The 19138-nt window shown below is 40.7% G+C and overlaps 1 protein-coding gene across 1 annotated transcript in view; it reads right to left on the minus strand.

The window, feature by feature from the left end:
- The window catches only part of COL22A1 (collagen type XXII alpha 1 chain), a 237177-nt gene that overhangs the window by 64910 nt on the left and 153129 nt on the right, over positions 1–19138 (minus strand). The window contains 10 exon segments of the mRNA XM_036379115.2: positions 1806–1838; positions 4255–4296; positions 5527–5580; positions 6644–6706; positions 8909–8944; positions 9345–9398; positions 10587–10640; positions 11651–11704; positions 12063–12074; positions 12076–12117. Of these exon segments, the coding sequence (XP_036235008.1) occupies positions 1806–1838; positions 4255–4296; positions 5527–5580; positions 6644–6706; positions 8909–8944; positions 9345–9398; positions 10587–10640; positions 11651–11704; positions 12063–12074; positions 12076–12117 (444 nt within the window).

Consider the following 19138-nt stretch of genomic DNA (forward strand, 5'->3'; position numbering starts at 1 on the left):
AAATCATCTCATTCCAACCCCTCTGCTATTGGAAAGGCACTTGAAGCCCCATCCAACACGGCTTTGAATGCTTCCAGGCATGAGGCACCCACAGGTTCTCTGGAAAACCTGTACCAGTGTCTCAGTATTCTCACAGTAAAGAACTACTTCCAAATACCTAATCTAAACCCACTCTCTGACAGTTTAAAAGCCTCTAATTATCTTTGTGGCCTTCTCTGGATTTACTCCACGAGAGCCAAGATGTCCTTGTTTTGGGGGCTCCAGAGCTGGATGCAGCACTCCAGGAGGGGTCTCACCAAAGCAGAGGGATAGAATCACCTCCCTTGACCTGCTGGCCACAGCTGCAGCCCAGGACACAACTGGCTTTTGTTAACACAACCCACCAGAAAACCTGCCTGCAAGTCCTTTCCAGTTCACCAAATCCATGACTCTGCCAAGGCTGTTACCACTGCCTGCTAGTGCTGCCCACTGGCAGCTGCTCTCAATCCATTGCCACCCACTTCTTACCTCCCCCTCAGTGCACAGAAAAGACAGAGTGACAGCTGCCAGCTGCCTCCAGCCTGGCCCAGAAGAGGACTCACAGCTCCCATGACCTGCTCTCAGCAGTGTCCTCCTGTAGTCTCAATTATGCCTCAGTAATTCCTGTGCTACTTAAAGGAAAGCAAGTGCAGTGGGGGTCCAGCTGTGCCTGGACACAGTGGGAGACAGAAGGAAAAGTAAGGAGCCACCTCTTTTTTTACTGCTTTTGCCTCTTTCCAGCCATTATACCTGACCACTACTGTGGTTCTCTCATCCCATCTCCAAGAATATTTCATGATCCTACCTGACTAGCCTAAATATATAGGAAATAGTCCCCTGGTACAATAAACACCCACTCAATGGGAAGCAGTGGCAAGGATTGGTTTTTGGAGAGCACACGAGCACCTGTCAGCATCCTGCTGGTCCTGCCACCTCTGTAACATTACCCATGTCACTCTCCTAAGGCTCATCACCTCCTTCTGACACTTTAATGTGTACACCTGTACATCCAACTGTTCTTACCTTCTCCTCCCTCACACTGCTACGTGTAGAGCTGTGGCAGGTGTCACCAGAGTCATCTTGCACAAGGAGAAATGCCAGCAAATGGAACAGCTGACACACTTCAAGCCTTTTATTTCTTACTGTCTTGCAGCTCATTTACCAGAGCAATGTACTCAAAGCAAAAGGAAAAACTCTTTCTCTGAGTGTAGCACTACAAAGACCACGTAAGATGTCATTGTTCTGCATGTTTCCTTAGAGTGTGTAAATATATATCTCTATATATATATAAGTATAACCTTTGAGCAAAGGGGAAGAGCAAGCCAAAGAAATCTTATCTCTTTCTCCACTACTGCTTCACATCCTCATTTCCTTCTTCAGCCTCTGAATAACCTGGTATATATGTTCTCTTTCTAATGGCACTCCTATAGCCTACCTCTGCCATCCATGAAACCTCCTGATCCATAACAAACATTCACAGATCATGTTATGTCATTTATTTCCCACTAGGTGCTACAAATGGGAACAAAATCTTCACTTTACACTGGGATTAAGAGGCTGGGATAGCACACAGCTCTGTCCCAGCCACAGTTGGTTTGCCTGCTGATCTTACCAGCACAGCTTTGGACTTCTCATAGCTGGTTACAGTGGTGAGGATGCCCAGAACCAGACTAAATCTGGGTTCTTTACTGAAAGCATTTAAATAACACAGAAAACAGTAAGGGGTGTGTCTACCAGATACAAGAGGGGATAAGCCAGAGGCCATATTTATTAGAGATGTTACTTACAGGAATCCTGGGGTGTGGGGTGAAGAAGGCTGGCTGGAACAGAAACCAGAGTGTTAAAACCATGACAGCCTATTTTCCTTAAATGCAATAGATTACACATACTCCTGTCATTACAGATTGCACATTCCATACATTCCATAAGGAGGTTTATAAAAGAGCAACCCACTGTAACATCTGGGTGTTTGGAAAGAAGCCCACAAATATCTTAAATCTCCCAGAATATTTGAAATATGAACGTAAAGTCAAGACTATCCTCTGTGTCCTACCATGATGAAAAAACAATCAGTCTTTAAACTTTATAGCAATTTTACTGCTAGCAATCTCCAGCTCACTTTTCCACTTAGAGCCATCTTCTGTATTATTAAATTTCCTGATACCATGAATAAGTGTGTTCTCCCTCTGCTTTGTACCATGTAATGAAATCTCAATGGGAATACATAGTCACTCTGAAGGAAAAGCCAGAAAAAGAAATTATAAAGTTTTGTAGAAAGAGACAGTATCTTTTCTCAAAGCTGATAAAATTTTGAAAAAAAAATAGACCTTGACGAAATGAAGACTTGACAAAAGCACTACCTACTTTTAACAGCTGAAACGGTGCCCTGGTTCCAGCCTAGACCAGTGGGAGGGAGCATGGCCAAGACATTATGTTATTCAATACCACCTCATGCCACTGCCAGGGGTGGAGGAAAGGGCTTCTTTCTCTCACTCTGGAGAAGGGAAGGATGTTCCTTTCTGTTGGAGCAAGGAAGGCAGATGGAGCAGTGGGATAATGCTGGTCCTGACCAGAGGGAGTGTTTTGGGTGGCATGGCTGCAGTCAGGTCAAGCTCCTCTCCCTCTATTGACCACTTTTGTTATTAATATTGTTTGTTTTGCTATTGTCTGTTTTCTTATCTTACAGTTGTTTCCATAAATTGTTCTTATCCCAACCCTCAATCTTTGCCCTTTGTGCCTCCAGTTCTCCTCTCTGGGCACATGTGGGTGGAAGAGGGGAGAAGTGGAAGTGAGTGACCAGAGGCTGGTTTTGGGGTCTTGGGGGATCAGGGGTGCTAAATTGGGGACTACCATTCCTAAACCATGACAAATAGAAATAATTTCTCCCTACAAACACAGGAAGCTTGAGCAGTGGCACACATTTCCATGTCCAGCCATGTTGTATTTGTTTGTGAGCTGCCTTTTCTGCCTTTACCAACACAGATTCATCTTTGGTGTTGTGACTGGGTCATTCTTGCCTGACACATGTGGAGTCTTTCTACACAAAGCACCATGAAGTGATCTGGCCTAGACTGAGGCCCAGCTAATGGCAGAGAATAAATTAAATCACCTTCTCTATTATGGGGATTTTTGAAGGAATTTTGAATGAGTTAGAGACAGGACCTCTGAGTTTTTAAACGATGCAATTTATTTTTATCCTCTACACAGGCAGGAAGGGTGAGTTCAGCTCACATTTTCATAACATGGTTCAGAAGGTCACAAGACCTCTAGTTACAAGACCTTTTAAAGATTTATTGACCAAGAAAACACTGCCAACAAGGATATTTATGTTTTTGACCCAATCCTTAAATATTTTGTCTTATGGACTCATGTTACAGTGTAAGCTTTCTTAGCCAATCACGTTATGACACACAAACCTGCAGGACTGCATTCTAAACTTCTTGTTTACCTTTGTAGCTACTTTTATCTTTTCTATATCTTAAACTTTCCTCTTCTTAACTCAACGTGTCTCTGCTTTAAACTATAAATCCACATTCTTGCTTCTATCACCTAAGTTTGGAAGCCTCTTCCAAGGTCTCAGACCAAATCCTATGTTTAACTCTAAGCTTTGGCTTTCAGGCCCAAAGTTCTGAGAATTCCCTGCATTTCACATTCTAACACTCCACTGCTGTGTCAAGGTCTTTAGGCACTCAATTTTCACCAACCAACAGATCTTGATTCAGATTTTCTCCATAACCTGTGAATGAGGCAGCTGTATCCAGCTGTGGTGAGCAGAACTGATGAGAGGATGTGTGCCATGTCTTGGAGGATCTGTGACTGGCATAAATCCTCTAGTTGCAATGATGGTGCTCATTCCAAGCTGCTTACTCAGGTTTTCTTAGAGGGAATTCAGAGGTTTGTGTATTTACATTCAGTGGGTGCTGATTTAATCACCAGTGAACTTGTAATTATACTCAGGCTCTTCAAACTAACTTTGCATCTTGATTTTGAAAACAATAAATTTATGTATTCTTGGTCTGTTTTTGCAAAGAGGCAGAGGAAAGTACAACCTCACCAAAAAAATAAAAAGACCAAATAAACCTTGATATTGCTTCTCTGAAACAAAAGGAGATAATCTCAGAGTAAATAGGTCCCAAAGTTTCTGCAGAGAAGAAACTTGAAAATTGTTTCTGAGGAATTTATGTGGAAGAATGATACCTTGAATATTGTTATAGCACCAAATATAATCTTACTTACTGTTCCAGGTAAGCCTGGGGGTCCAGGGGATCCTGTGTCACCCTGGAGGGAGGAAAAAAAGGTAACCAATAACATAAAAAGTTTCCCAAATAAAATTCAACATTATCATTTAGAGATGCAGCATTACCAGATGAGATACAACCCAACCCCCCAGCTCAGTAACACTTCTGGACTGAATTTTTGCTGTCCTTGCTTTGTTGCATGCAGGATTCTCATTCTGTTGTCTTCATCCCTCTATGATTTTATCATCAACCTGAATTCACAGGTTGATGAATTTCTAAAGTTGTCCCATCCAGTTTAGGATATGGAGTTTAATTTGCTTTTTACATTAAAGTTGACCAAAAGTCTTGATTGAACAACATATTTTAGCTAAACTTCTTTCATTGATTAAAAAAAAAATCTGTTTTTTATCAAATATTTAAGTTGCTAAATCCAGTTCCCCCCTAATTTTGAATTAAAACTATGCTGCAGCTGGAGGATCTCCTGAGCCCTGGCATTGACCTTCCTGTGTGGGCTGTGCTCCACGAACATCTGACCCCTGACACTTGAAAGCCAAGAACTACCAACAACACTTGTTAACCTCCTGGGTAAAGGAGGTTTAGGTGCCTTATTGGTGTCAGTGGATCAGCCATGAAAGAATTCCCACCTCCACAGGTGGTCAAAGTCACTGATAAACTGAGGACTGATGGAAGAATTCACATCCTGAATGCCACTGCCCCAGTAATGAGGGCAGTTTTTCTACTATACCCCCACAAGCATCTGCAAGTTCAGTGTTTCTTCTTCACCTTCATGTTCACAAGGGTTGAATGTAAATTTTGGTGGACATTTCCTTTGTCTACTTCTCTCACTTTCACTAAAATCAATGGTGTTGTGATGGCAGAAGCCCAAACTGTTCCTTAAATTATTGTTCTATCCTCCAGAGACAGGCACAGATAACTTTTTAGATTTTAGTTCTAGGGTCATTTATATTAGCCAGTTATAAAACTGAAAAAAAGAGAAAATTTTAACCAAATTTAAAAAAAAAAGTTTTCCTTGAATTAATGAAAAATTGTCCTTTATTTCATCAGATTTCATTGCTCAATAAATTATTGTCTCCATCCCACATATAGCTATTTCTGCTATGTAAAATTAGACTTTTAGTTGAACTGTAAAGTTCAGCTAAAAGTCTTCCAAATTTTCTAGTCTTCCTCAGCCTCCTCTATCACTTGTCTCTGCCCCTTTGTCTGTTCTCCTCTCTTGTCTAAGGAAAATCAGGGTCATTTCATGACTTACTTTTTCTCCTCTTTCACCTTTCATTGCTGGGAGACCGTCTCTTCCTTTTTCTCCCTATAAGAAGGGAAAGGAAATCAAGAAACATGCACATTTTGATTTTAATGCATCAGCCTCACTAAAACATTTTACACTCTCAGTTATCTATCTTCCAAGATGTAGAGCAAGCAATTAAAAATGTAGCATTTTGAAGATGGCTTCAAAAATCAACTATATTTTGAAAACCAATGAGTATCAATTGACTTCACAGAAAGTAAAGCACCAATCCTAAAATAATTTGCTTGTAGAAGATCCTACTGCCTGATGTAGTTATAAAAAGCAGAGGGTTTTTTTCTAATTGGAAAAGAGGCAGCAAAACAGCAGTTAAGACCCAGAATGAATATTCATATTACTGGTTTTGGTTTGGGTTGGAAGGTGCCTTAAAGATCATTTAGTTTCAAACCTTTGCCATTAATATATTCTGAATTCTGTGCTTTACAAGGCATAAAATGGAGCAAACTGCATGGAAAACCTCAGTTGATTTTAGATCCTTCTTGATCACATTCAAGCATGTCATCAGTTATCAGGATTACAGACCTCACTGACATGGCTAAATTTACTGTCAGGCCCTTGACCCAAATATTTCCTGGCATGAACACATCTCCACAGTTCTGCAGCTACCCAGAGGAAGCAGTAGACACCAGGACTTGGGCAGAAGTTAAGCCATCAGAAAATAATTCAGCCATCTGAAGCCTTTTCCAGGGCTCAGTGACGAGGTGAATTAGTAATTTTTTTGTTGTTATCAAGAATTTCAAATGTCCTTAAATCAGGCAAGTAATTCTGAAAAGGAGTTCTAAAGTACAATCTGACCTCTAGAGTTCTAACCTTCTCTATTGCCTCACAAGCAGCATGGCACAACTCTTCCCATTTGGGATAGATATTGTTCATTAGCACCTCTGTGTTAATTGGGAACAGTCACTAGGCAGGGAATACCTTCTTGGGTGCTTGGTAACCTTGCTGGTTGCCAATCAGCTGCTCACCACAGCCATCACACCAAGGCACAACATCATCTAGGGACACTCAAGTCCTCCTGATGCAAAATGGCCAAAAGAAGAACAATTTGTGGCTCAGAGTCACTCACCTGGTCTCCTTTTTCTCCTTTCAGTCCAGGTAAGCCCCTAGGACCAGGAAAACCTGCTTCACCCTGAAAATAAGACAAAGTGGGTGAAATCTGAATGCTGTAAGACAGACTCTGTCTGAGTTTTCTCATGAGATTGACTGTAGATGTAGTTTGCTGAGCGATAGTAAGATTAGTTTGATTATCAAATAATTTCTTTGTTTTTTTAAAACATTACTTAAAGCAGCAATTAAGACTTCTCTGTTTTTTTGCCTGTTAACTGATGTCACAAAATTTAGGATGTAGTTCCTTCATGCTGATCTGTAGCAGGACCAAACAAGCAAATGAAAGCAGAAAAAGAAATACAATCTGAATTTTATTTTCATCATAATGATCTGGTGTAGTCTGGATATGCAAAAACTGCAGTGTATTCATCTGAACAGTACAGATGTCACCTGATGAACAGATCTAGAATTATTTGAGTGCACTATTGCACATTTGGATTTACTTCTGTTTGAACACTATCTTTGAGTTTCTGCTTTATAATATTTGTTATTGAAGTAACTATGATTTCTGTGTCATGTGGTTTCTCCTAAATATATCAAGTACTCTCAAATTTAGCTCCCAGTTGACCCAGTTTGTAATATGAAAATAACCATGTGGTTTCCCATTTATAATTCTTTTCTATCTGAATTTATAGTGCAATACCACAAAGTAGATCAGTCATGGATAAGACCAAAATTCACAAAGTCTTGTACAAATACTGAACTAAGAAAAGGTAATCCCTGCTCTAAAGAGAGTATCTTAAGTATAGAGAGAACAAAAGATTATCATGGTAGAGGTGCAATGGGTCTGTAGATAAAATCAGGTGAGGAACAAGATACTGTAGCAACTAAGGATGACTAAGAACATTCAGGTGATGTTGGGAGAATTTTAAAGAAAGTGGCACTTGTTGGCAGATGGAGTGATGCTTTCTCAGAGCTACTGTGGGATCCTGGCTGTCATGGAATAATGGAATGGTTTGGGTTGGAAGGGACCCTAAAGATCTTCTAATTCCATGGGCAGGGACACTTTCCCCTCAACCAGGCTGCTCCAATCTGGCCTTGGACACTTCCAGGAAGGGAAATGACAATGAGATCCCAGCCAGTCCAGAGATTCAGAGAGTAATCAAAGCATCTAACATTGAAGGACACAGAGGAGAATTGAGAGGGAAAATAAAAACACAGTTTAAATTCGGCCTCTGAAATGGTCTTGAAGCAAAATATCATTGAGTTTGTAAGAGTTCAAGGACAGAAAGATAATACAAAACAGCCAATGTGGATTTCTTAAAAAATAATTGTATCAAACACATCCAGTTCCCTCCTTAGAGATGAAAACTAAGCAGACAAAAGAAAACATTTTCCTGATGTATCTTGACTTTAGTAAAATATCTGGCATAGGCCAAAATGATGTTCTGATCTGTAACCACAGAAATGTAGTGTAGAATGATACCTGGAGGGTGGTGTACAACTGAATGAAGAAACAGCATTCATATACCTGCTATTAGCAAACTACTGTCAAAATTCAGAGGATATATGAAGTGAAGTCCTCTCAGGGACAGCACTATTCAGCTTATGACAGGAAAGAGAACATTTATGAAACAGAGAACATCACATTGTAGAGAGAGGGACAAGTGCCTTGGAAGGTGGTGCTAAAATTCAAAACAGGCCTGTGTGGGGACAGTGATCAGGCTGGGGTCTGGCCCCTTGTGGCACTTGGATCAAGCCTGCCTGGAAACTTTAAGCCTGGTAGCTTGTTTACCCAGCTACAGTGAAATGACATCAAGGAAAGGCACAGAAACCACTCATCCCTTGGAGCCTGATGAAAACACTCCTGGGGAATCATTTGCCCATGCTGTGGTGATTTCCCCTTACCTGGAACACCAGGTAAGGATACTTTCCTGGGAACTGAGTGATACCTATCAGGCAGATAGTAAGGACCTTTGGAATAGCAGCAGTACAGTCCAGACTCACAGGGTGGGGTAATTGTTACTGAGTGCCTTATCCCAATAAACCTCAATTTGTGCCTCATACTTGTAGCCTTATTCCATCAATCACAGAATCATTAAGGTTCGAAAAGACTTCCAAAATCAACCATAAGTCTCACCCATGCAACTGTTGCACCTTCAATCACAGAGGCAAGTAACATGCACAGATCTTGTCATTGGCAAATGGCTTTGTTATCTCATGTGGTCACTTGCTATTGTTTTGACAGGTCAAGTTTGCTGTTAAGACTGTTTTTTCTGCTCACCTGCTCACCAGGTTGGCCACGGCTCCCTGGTTCACCCTGGAAAAACAAAAGCAAATCTATAACATTTTAAGGACCCTTTGGTAAGAACACTTCCTCATTAGCAAAATGTGGTCCCTACTGGTCCCTACTGGTCCATGTTGTTCTACCTACATTCCACAAGGCTCTGAAATTGCCTTTTTGATGGCTTGGGAACACAGCCTGCAGAGGGCCAAGGTTCAGGTTAGATCTCCCCACACACTTAGGCTTCAGAGAGGAGCATCAAACAAGGGTTGGTATTTTGGAACTCTATGAAAGTCAGTGAACCCCATCTGCTCATCCCCTTATGTCTCCAACTCCAGAGGAATCTTCTTCTCCTGTCTTCAGTATAAGACCTTCCAAAATCACACCTTGGTTGACTCAGTGGATACTCAGCAGACCATGAAGTACAATCCCTTACCTTAGGGCCAGCTTTTCCAGGAAAGCCTTCCTCACCCTTTTCCCCTCGTTCTCCCTGCAGGGAACACAAGAAGTCAATTCACAAACTCCTCTGGTGTTTGTGCAGCACATCTGCAGTCAATGGTGAGGAATATTTTAACTCAGTTCCTCAGGATCACCTTGAGGGTGTAAATGGAGCCATACAAGAATATACTTCCTGGAATATTTTTCCATTCCAGTGCCATTTGCAATCACATCTGCAGCACCCTACTGGAGAATTTCTGGAAAAACACAATCACTGTTGCATTAAAGATGTCCATAGTGAATTATCTGGGGAAAAAAAACACCTCCATTCAGTTTCTTCAAACTGTATGTGGTTAGAAAGTTAGAAAGTATTTTAAAAAACCATAAAATTTTGGGACTGGGGCCTTGGTCGCTGGATCCATTGTGTAAATACTTTAAAACTGATCTTCCAGTGTGGGTGGTGTCAGCTTGGATGGCAGAGGCTGCAGTAGCTGAAATGTGACTACATAGCTGGGAAATGCAGTAAGTACTACACAGATGTATGGATAAAATCCAAACTTTATTTAATATCAGAAATATGTTATGGACTGCAAATTCCTCACCTTTATTCACCAATAAATGGGAAGTGGGGACTCTGCTAGACCTGAGATCAAGTATCAGAAGCAAGAAAACCTCTGCCTATGCAATCCAAGGCAATAGATGGTTAAGAGCTGTTTTCTTTAATATAATAGTCTTTAATATAATCATCATCCCCAAAACCTAGTTTGGCCTTTGTAGTCAAAACATGGTACATTTCTTTGTCCCTTATTTGCAGGGGCATGAGAAGTCAAGTGTCTCCTTTCTCTACATTTACTATTTCCCTTCTCCCAGTGCACAGACAATGGAGGAGACAACTCCCCTTCCAAGCCATAATTTGGAAAAGCTTTCAAATGGGGCATAAGAAGCAGGGAATAATAAAGAACCAACTTTCTGCCACACAGACCTAGAGAAGGCTCAGGGGGATGGCATCTCTTCTTTCCAGCCCTTCAGGGAGTAAAGAAAGGAACATCTTTGGAGCCTGATACACTTCTTGTTCTTCTTCTTTGTGCCTTGGATATATGCCTTGACTTGCCAGGGTCACTGGATTTCCTGATTGACTGTTTCCAATGCCCAGCTGTGTTTTTCCTGCTTCCCTTGCTTGCTCACCCCAGTGATCTGCCTGGGTAAGCAGCTTAATCCCAGTGCCTGTGGTGTCACTTGCCTTTTGACCTGGAAGCCCTGGAAGCCCACTGAGTCCATCTTTGCCAGGCAGCCCCTAAACAAGAGGAAAACATAAGCTATAAGTGCCAATTCTTTAAATTGTGACCAGCAAACTCAGCATAAATATGCTCAGCTCATCTCTCCTGCCACCCACCTAAGTTTAAGAAAAGAAAAACTCCCTCATGCATTTTGGTTTTTGATTTTTTTTCCTACTTTGTCTCAAAAGACACAAAAATTCTCAAACTACGTATTTGCTCTGCCTTTTTTTCCAGTATCCCAGTTTTAATGAACGACCACTGGATGTCAGCATTGTTACAGAGAAACTCCAGTATAGAGCTTTTATGTACTGAGACTCTTTACATTTTTTTATGTACCTTACTTAAATTTTAGTTTAATTTCTCTAAGTCCCTATTACCTGTAGCTATATATATTTTTTCCTTTTACATCTGTTTCTCCTTTTAAATCTTGGTAATTTCTTATACAGGAGATAGACACCTAAAATTAAATTATATAGCACATAGTGACAGAGTGGTTCAGGAGATAAGAAGAAGATAAGAATTAAAATTACTTCCTGTAATGCATTTAAAATGGTGAGAAAAAAGTTTTCTTCCCTTTTCCAAGTGTCAGTCAATCCACACACACTGCAGACTATAGGTGGCAATTCTGTACAAAGTATTTAATTATTCCGTTTTTATGACTTAAGAACAACAGAAATTGCTACAGTCTGCTAAATCTGAGATTTTAATAATGAGTAATTTGGCCTGATTCAGGAAATTCCAGGTTTGGAGAAACAATATTGTGTCAAATGCAAAAGGAATTTTAAAAGGTATCATATAAAGAAAATATCATGATCCAATTGCATAGGAATAGTGGGGCTGCACCTGGTAAAATTCTTATTCACTAAAGGTATCTGAGATTAATTTCTGGATTAAAAGTGACAGTATTGGAGCCCATGTTAAAACCTCGTGTGCAGAAAAGATGTGGGGAAAAAAGCAGACTTCAGAATTACACTATCTGAAGTAAAGAACAACTTTGAGGTGAGGGAAACAGTTCCTCCACACTTACAGGTGGTCCAGGTGTTCCAGTTTTACCAGAAACTCCAATTTCTCCTGGCAGTCCCTGAGAAATGAAATCAGGAGAAAAAATTAATCATTATTTCTGTTCTCTGCAGGAATCTCATTCCAGATTGCTGCTTTCACTTGAAGTACATTTTTCCCTTCCACTGCAGTCAGGTCACTGCTGTGGGGAGCCCTGGAGACCCTGAATTATCCCCAGGAAGCACCAATGTGCTTCCAAGGCTCAGCAGGGAGAAGCTGTGCCCTAAGACCAGCTGTGGCTTTGCAGTAGAGAAAATGTAAGAGAAAACCCACATTGCCAGAGGCCTTAACTCTGTTCCCTCTGAAATCCATGACCTAAAATTTTCTCCAGCTGTTTTTTCTTCTCCTTGATATAAAACAAACCCCCCAGGCTTTCTTACCGGTGGTCCAGGCTGGTCCCGGGGGTCCAGCCGTGCCTGGGGGCCCTGCAGGTCCCTGCAAGAGAGGAAACAAATCCAATTTATCAAATTCTCTGGTAGTAGCTGAAAGCCTCAGGTCCTCCCCTGTGTAACAGGGGCCCTGTAGGAAACAGGCAAAATCACTGAGTTTTATTTGCTTAACTTCTACCCAAAAAATGCAAGATGCCAAAGCGAGGGGCCATGAACACATGCTGAACATTTTCTTCTGGGAAATGTTCACTGCTGTCATTGCTACAAGGGGAGCTCCATCCCACACTCCAGTACAAGAGAAGGAGGAGTGGAAGGCCATCAGGGGTAACCCACAACACAGAGCTTGACCAGTGGGATTCCTTCAAGCATCCAAACAAAGTTAACCTCGATTCATGTTGTTTCAAAGTGAATAATTTAACTGTGCAAAAAAAAAATTGCTGAAAGCAACAAATGAATGAACAGGCTTGTGGTTTGAGCTTGCTTTTTTTGGGAGGGTGGGGTTAAAAATATGAGTCCAAGAGAAATGCTGCAATGACTCAAGTGTCTTAAAACAAAATTTGCCACCATTTTGTTGCTTGACATCAACCTTGATTAACATATTCAGTTGGAAATATCTTAACATTCTTACTCATTTCCTTGCAGCAGCTGTTTCTCTTAGGAGAAATATTCTCTTAATAGCCACCTGGTTTAAAGAGGGATCTATTTTTATGCATCAAGCAAGTTGTTAGATTTGGCTTCCTATGAGAGATTTGTTTCCAGCCTTGAGAAATCATAATATGTTGCTTGACATACAAAGATGTTTGCTACTGCCAGCTTCCCCTATAGACCAGACAGGATTTCTCTTATGCTCAGAATGAAATGTGTTCATGTATTTTTTGGATCAGGACCTGAGCAAACAGCGTGAGAAACGGGCATGTGACTGACCTGAAATTTTATCCTGGATGCCTCTTTCTGTCTTTCTAACGTGACAATCTAACTAATTTTCAGTTTTCAGCATAAGGGGAGTTCTGTTGTGATTCTACTTAAAAAAAAAAAAAACCAACAAACCACTCCACCCAAAACTTGCGTAAAGATTTGAAACTGAGCAACTGATACAAGACAGAAATTGGCCAGACAGCATTTTCCCTGTCATCATTCAATATTAAGGTATTACAAGTCACAGATCAATATTAGCATTTATTTTTAATGAAAAATGTAGATAATGAGAAGAAAATGGTGTAAAAAAGTGAGGAGAAGGATCTATTTGAGGCATGGTTTGGCAGAGATGGCAGATAAGTGATCTTACAAAATACATTCACCAACTTCAGCCAGGAGCTAGGACAGTCTCTCACCAATAGATGGGGCAAAGAGACCACTAAAGGAAACTGCAGCTGCACTTGCCTCAAGAACTTGCAACTCAGAACAGACATGGAGTTATCCTGTCAACAGCACTCTCACTTGTAGAGTGCCTCAAATGTGAATGCAGCAGAACAACCCCAAAAAGATGTGCCTTCAGATGCACTGATGCTGATGATTTAACTCCTGGGGAGTCCTGCAGTTGGATCCTGCAGTTAAAGATTCTACACCCATCAGGAGACACCTGGTCAAGACAATCCTTCATTTAAAAAGGCTTCACCATTCAAGGAAAAAACTCAACAGTCCAAAAAAGCCCAGCACAAGAGAATATACTACACACAGACACAACTGTGTGCAGCCACAGCTGGATGGAGCAAACACACACCAAGGACATGGAAATTCTGCTTGGCCCTGCTCCACCTCCACAAGGCACTGCTGGGAGCTCTACAGAAGGTATGGCCTGCAAGAGGGGGCTTCCATGAGGAATGGGGGAGCACTGGGGAAAAAAGGTAAAACTTTAGAAAAACTACAAACTGATTCAGATTGGACTACGTGTAAATTTATCTTTGCAGACTTTCCTTAACAAATCCATCAGTTCCTTCCTAATAACTCAGTTTTGTTCTCTGTCAGTAAGTGAACTGTCTCTCACCAGGAAACACATCCTTCCTAGCTCTACACCAGGGAATTTTTATCAGGAGGTGAAAAACCCCAGTCAGGACCCAGCCTCAGCCCAAGCAATCCCAGGTATGTTGTGTTACCCTGCACAGTGAATTGGCAGGGGTCGATCTGATCTAAAAGCAAAGTCTTACTCTTTGCTTTTAGATCAGATCTGTCAGCAACCAGTATAATCCCTAAAATGTGAAGTGCTACATCCTCCTCATCCCAGCTCCTTCTCCCAGTAACTCTTGGTATTCTCACTATCCAAGACAATCTCTAATTACTCTCTAAAACTTTCTATATCCTAGACCACAATAACCTTATGCAACCGTAAGTCCTGAAATTGAATCCCACTGATCTGATCTTTTTCCTAAATTGCCACTAATAATTCAATTTCATTGTCCTCCAAGAGATAATTACTCAGGATATCATACCCAAACTGGTTTACAGGCAGCCTCACCATGTATTGTACCAACAAATGCTACACTCACTAATGGGAAGCTCTTCTGATAAAATCTTCTCTGAGGTGGACACAGAAAGAAACAGTTTTATGAAATGGCCAGCATTATCCCTTGGAGATGCACAGGGTGCTGGCAGCCTGCTCCAGCTGACTGCACACAGCAGTCATTGACTGTCCTACTGGGTTTCCTGCTTTCTGCAGCCTGGCTACAGCAAGTGATGGGATAAAGTGAAATAAAATGGCAGAAATACATCATAAATACACTTTATAGAGCACTCCCTTTTGCTACAGTGCAGAGAATTTCTGTTTCATTTGTATATCAACATGTCATATTGTAGCCCTTCTCCTGATTTCTGAGTATAATTCAGAGAAGTAATATTTTTTTAAATATTAGAATTCACCAAACTGACAGAATCTATTTATGTTTTAAAAAACCAAACATGATAAAACTACAGCAGCAGGACTGCGTGTAATGTTTACCCCAAAAAATCTCACACCATCTGTTTTCTTTGCTTCCATTTTTAAGTGAATCCAGATTAAAGCACCTGATTTACACAACCACCTTTTTCAAAGATTATTTGATGAATAATACAGATGAGAGTCCCTATCCCAAATCCAGAGCACAGTGTTGTCCTGTTAAAACCTTGAACCAGAAGAAAATAATCACAGGGTGTATTTTTTTTCCAACTGGTAAACACCCTGACATGTGGTTTGTAAGTGTCAAAGCAAGAAATGATACATGAAAACTTGATTTTAGAACAGATCAACACAAACTCACTTCGGAAAACAAATGCAAAACATGGAATTTTTTAATAAAATGTTTAGACCAGAATATTTCCAAACTACTGTTCTGAAACAAAAATATTTCAAATGTTCATTAAAACCTAAAATCTAAATATTGTGTAGAGACGTGCATGTTTCAGGATAGGATATCTTTAAAAACATTGTGGAGGGTGGATTTTTTTCAGGCTTGTGTTTTATCCAGCTTCATTCCTTAGACAATGAAATGCAGTGGCAGTGCTCAGAAAGAAATCTGACACTGTTCATACTGGAGACACAGCTGTATGTGTCCTCTAGAATCCACTCTCCAGTGCTCTCCTCTTCCAGTGTGTACCTTGCTGGAAGATGGGCTGGGAAAGGCAGGGATTTTAAGATTTAGGTTGTGGACTCCCTAAGGAGGCTCTGAGAAGGAAAAGAAACTTTTGTCTGTGACTCCATCAGTAGGCAGCTGGGCCTAAATCTCTTTTCCATGAAAGAAGGGATTATTAAGTCTTAAAGGGAGGTGAACAAATGACATTCCACAATGAAAACTGAAGTCTGATGGGTTTCCCAGACACCTGAAGGCAAAGCCTAAACAGACATATTTTCTGTGTATTATTCCATGGTGTTGTCTGGGTTCTCTTACACTATGACAAAGGTATAGATAAGCCCTTAACACATATTAAAACAGTTTCTGGTCTGGGCTGTTACTGCAGTGTAGCACTTCACAAACAAGAAAGGACACACAGGAGCATTCTGTCTGCTGCCAAAATGAGAGCAAAATGAGTAACTGAGGCACTGACAGCCTTTTCCCTTCCACTCTCTCTTCCTGGCTCCAAAGACATTCCCCAAAATTTCACCTCTCAGAAAGACCTCACAGACACCTCTTGCTGTTGCCTTTCTGCTGTCTTTCCTTTATTTATATTCCTTTCCCATCAGAAATGAAGCTGTTGCAGCCAGTTTTGTGGAGCAGCCCATGTGTCTCACTATGTCCTTTGCTACTCCAGACCTCCACTTGTCCTCCACAGCATCTGAGTGGATTCCAGGATCAGCTCCTCAAATCTGCTTTTCATTTCTCACCCAGCCACTTCTGCTGTGAATTGGAATTATACAATCAGAGAATCATTGTGGTTGGAAAAGACCTCTAAGACCCTCGACTCCAACCATCAACTCAGGGCTGCCACAGCCACTGCCAAACCACATTTCTAAGTCCCACTTCTTTTAAATAGCTCTAGGGACAGTGATTTTACCATTTCCCTGAGCAGCCTGATCCAGTGCTTGACCACCCTTTCACTGAAGAAAATTTTCCTTATATCCAATCTAAAATGGAAATTATTTCTGAGATGTTTTCTGTAATGCTGCATTAGAGCACCATGTTTTTCTCTCTGCTTAAATCCTGCCTTACAAATCAATACAAAGGTAAGAGAACTTATAAAAAAAAGCTGCTGCTGATGACACTAAAAATCAAAAGCCTGAAGAGCCAACAGATGTGAGCATTTGTCTACAATATATGTCCTGTAGTCAGCATCAGTGACAGTGCCATAATTCATACACGGATCCAGTCTCAGTCACTTCATCAAGTGGCATTGGAACTGGAGTACCAACATTAAATTTAAAATAAAAGTTCTGTCAACAACAAATTCTCCAAACTGTCTTTGCAGCTCTTTAAAAGTATGGAGTAAAGTTGACTTTGTACATAGCAGTCTTTCTAGGAGAGCTTCCTGCTTCCAGTGAAAGGCAGTGTTTGTTTAATTTAATCACTTAGTGTAAGCTATGGACATGATCTCTTTTGTCTACAGAGGAAGATTTATTTCCCCATGTGTTTGCTTGGAGTTGGTTTACTGAGTCAGAGCAGCAAATGAGAAAAAACTACTAAAAAATCTCCTTTAATGTCTTTTGTTTCAGCACTATTAGCAATCTTCACAGGTGAAGACTTTTTTGATTTATTTTATTTAAGGTATAGATCTTATTAAAGATTGCTCTGAGCAATATCTTCCAATTCTAAGCAGCAGTGGAAAAGTTTAAATTCAATCTGAGCTTTGCAGCTGGGGCGCACATCCTTTTCTTAGCTTTTGCAGTATTAACTTGCATTATAAAAAGGACATTAAGGACACTGTGTGTTTCAGAGGAGATCATTTATTTCCTGAATTACTTAAGAAAAGCAGGGCTTGAGCTCACACCCTACAGACAAGTCTATACTAATTAAATCACTGCCAGCCAGGACCATAAGAGGTACAGCTTGTACTGGTCTCCCTCTCAGGTCTGACTTACACCACCAAGTTATCTAGCAGAAGGCAAGCCTCAGTAACAGCCCAGAGGTATTGCAAGGCAGAGGTATGGCATTTTTATTTACATTTCAAAGACTTTTGATGTGTTTTGCTGCCTCACAGGTGGCCAGCAAGTACTCACTCAGCTCAGGGAGCCTCAACAGTGGCTCAGTGGCCCATTTGTAGGTGCCTGTTTGAAGAGACCTTCAGGATCCACTGATGATAATAATTGGATCTTCATCAACAGGAGCAGGCACCTGCATCCCCATTCTCAACCCAAAAAGTGCTTGTATTTGGAGCCAAACCCCAGCCTGGGTAGCTCAATGATACAGCTCAGAGTGCCTGAGACAATTATTTCAGCCTAAAGTTCTTTACAGAAATGCTCATTTTTCAGTCTGCATTTGAACATCCTACTGCAATAAAAGTTGGGCCTATGATTAAGGTTCCTGAGCACTAAAATAGTACAAATAAATAACAACAGAAACACATTATTAAGTTCAGGTGTCTGTGTCCTTGCTGCCAGAAAATTGCTCAAGTCCAGACAGGAAAAAATATCCAGAATTTCTATTCCATGGCTTAATGATGTTGCAAGATGCACCATTTATAAAGATGACTGGAAAATAAATACTCATTTTTAAAGGTGCTGATCAGAAAACATGAAACAAATAAGCAGATGGACAGGTTCACCACCACAGCTGATTTGGAAGGAAAAATAAATATTTAAAAATATTTTTATATTATAATTTGGTTTGAGTTGGTGTGTGCAAAGAGAGACAGAGCTACCCTATTGCCACAAAACATCCCCAGTCTAGAAGGGAATTTGCCTCCGAGAGGCTGCTCCAGGGTCTGACAAATAATCTCTTGAATGGTCCTTGAGACTTGGACTGACTCATCTCACCTGCAGTTCATCACTGGACCATGGAATCACAGAATATCCTGAGCTGGAAGGGACCCACAAGAGCAGCCCTTAAGTCAGTTCCCTTGCATAGCTGCCTGACCTGTGGCTTCTCAGTTGGACTGAGCATGACAGCAATGATTTTCCTTGGCAAATACCAATAACTTCAGAAGATCTTTCCTGTGTCTTTCAGCAACAATGAGCTCCTATATCAACCCCTTCCTCCTGTCCATACAGGTATCAATGTGGGGAATCAGGTCAGGAAACATAAATTTAAAATTGCAGAGGAAAAGGAGACTATTTTTGTGTTCTAATCTAGTTTATGTGCAGCCAACTCAAATCAGTTGTCCCTCAGCACCATGGGGACAGCACAGGAACAGCTGACATAGGCTTCCATACATAATTTGAATGAATGTCCATGTAACTACAGTATAAGAAAACCACTTTTCTTCCTGGGCATTTTTGGGGCATAGTCTAATTAAGAAAAAAAAATTAAAAAGAAAAGAAAATGCTGATAAAATGTTTTAAAAATCTAATGCCACAAAAAGTGCTGTTAAGCTGAATAGTTTTGTCAGAAAGTGAATGTAAGCATTTTCATTAAAGAGAAACATTGAAATCTGCAGCAATATGTCTAGAACAGAGTGCCACTGCAGGAATAGGAACAATATTTTACCTTTCATGCAGTTAGCTTGGA

Source organism: Molothrus ater, chromosome 1 (genome assembly GCF_012460135.2).
Source record: "Molothrus ater isolate BHLD 08-10-18 breed brown headed cowbird chromosome 1, BPBGC_Mater_1.1, whole genome shotgun sequence".
NCBI classification, from domain to species: Eukaryota; Metazoa; Chordata; class Aves; order Passeriformes; family Icteridae; genus Molothrus; species Molothrus ater.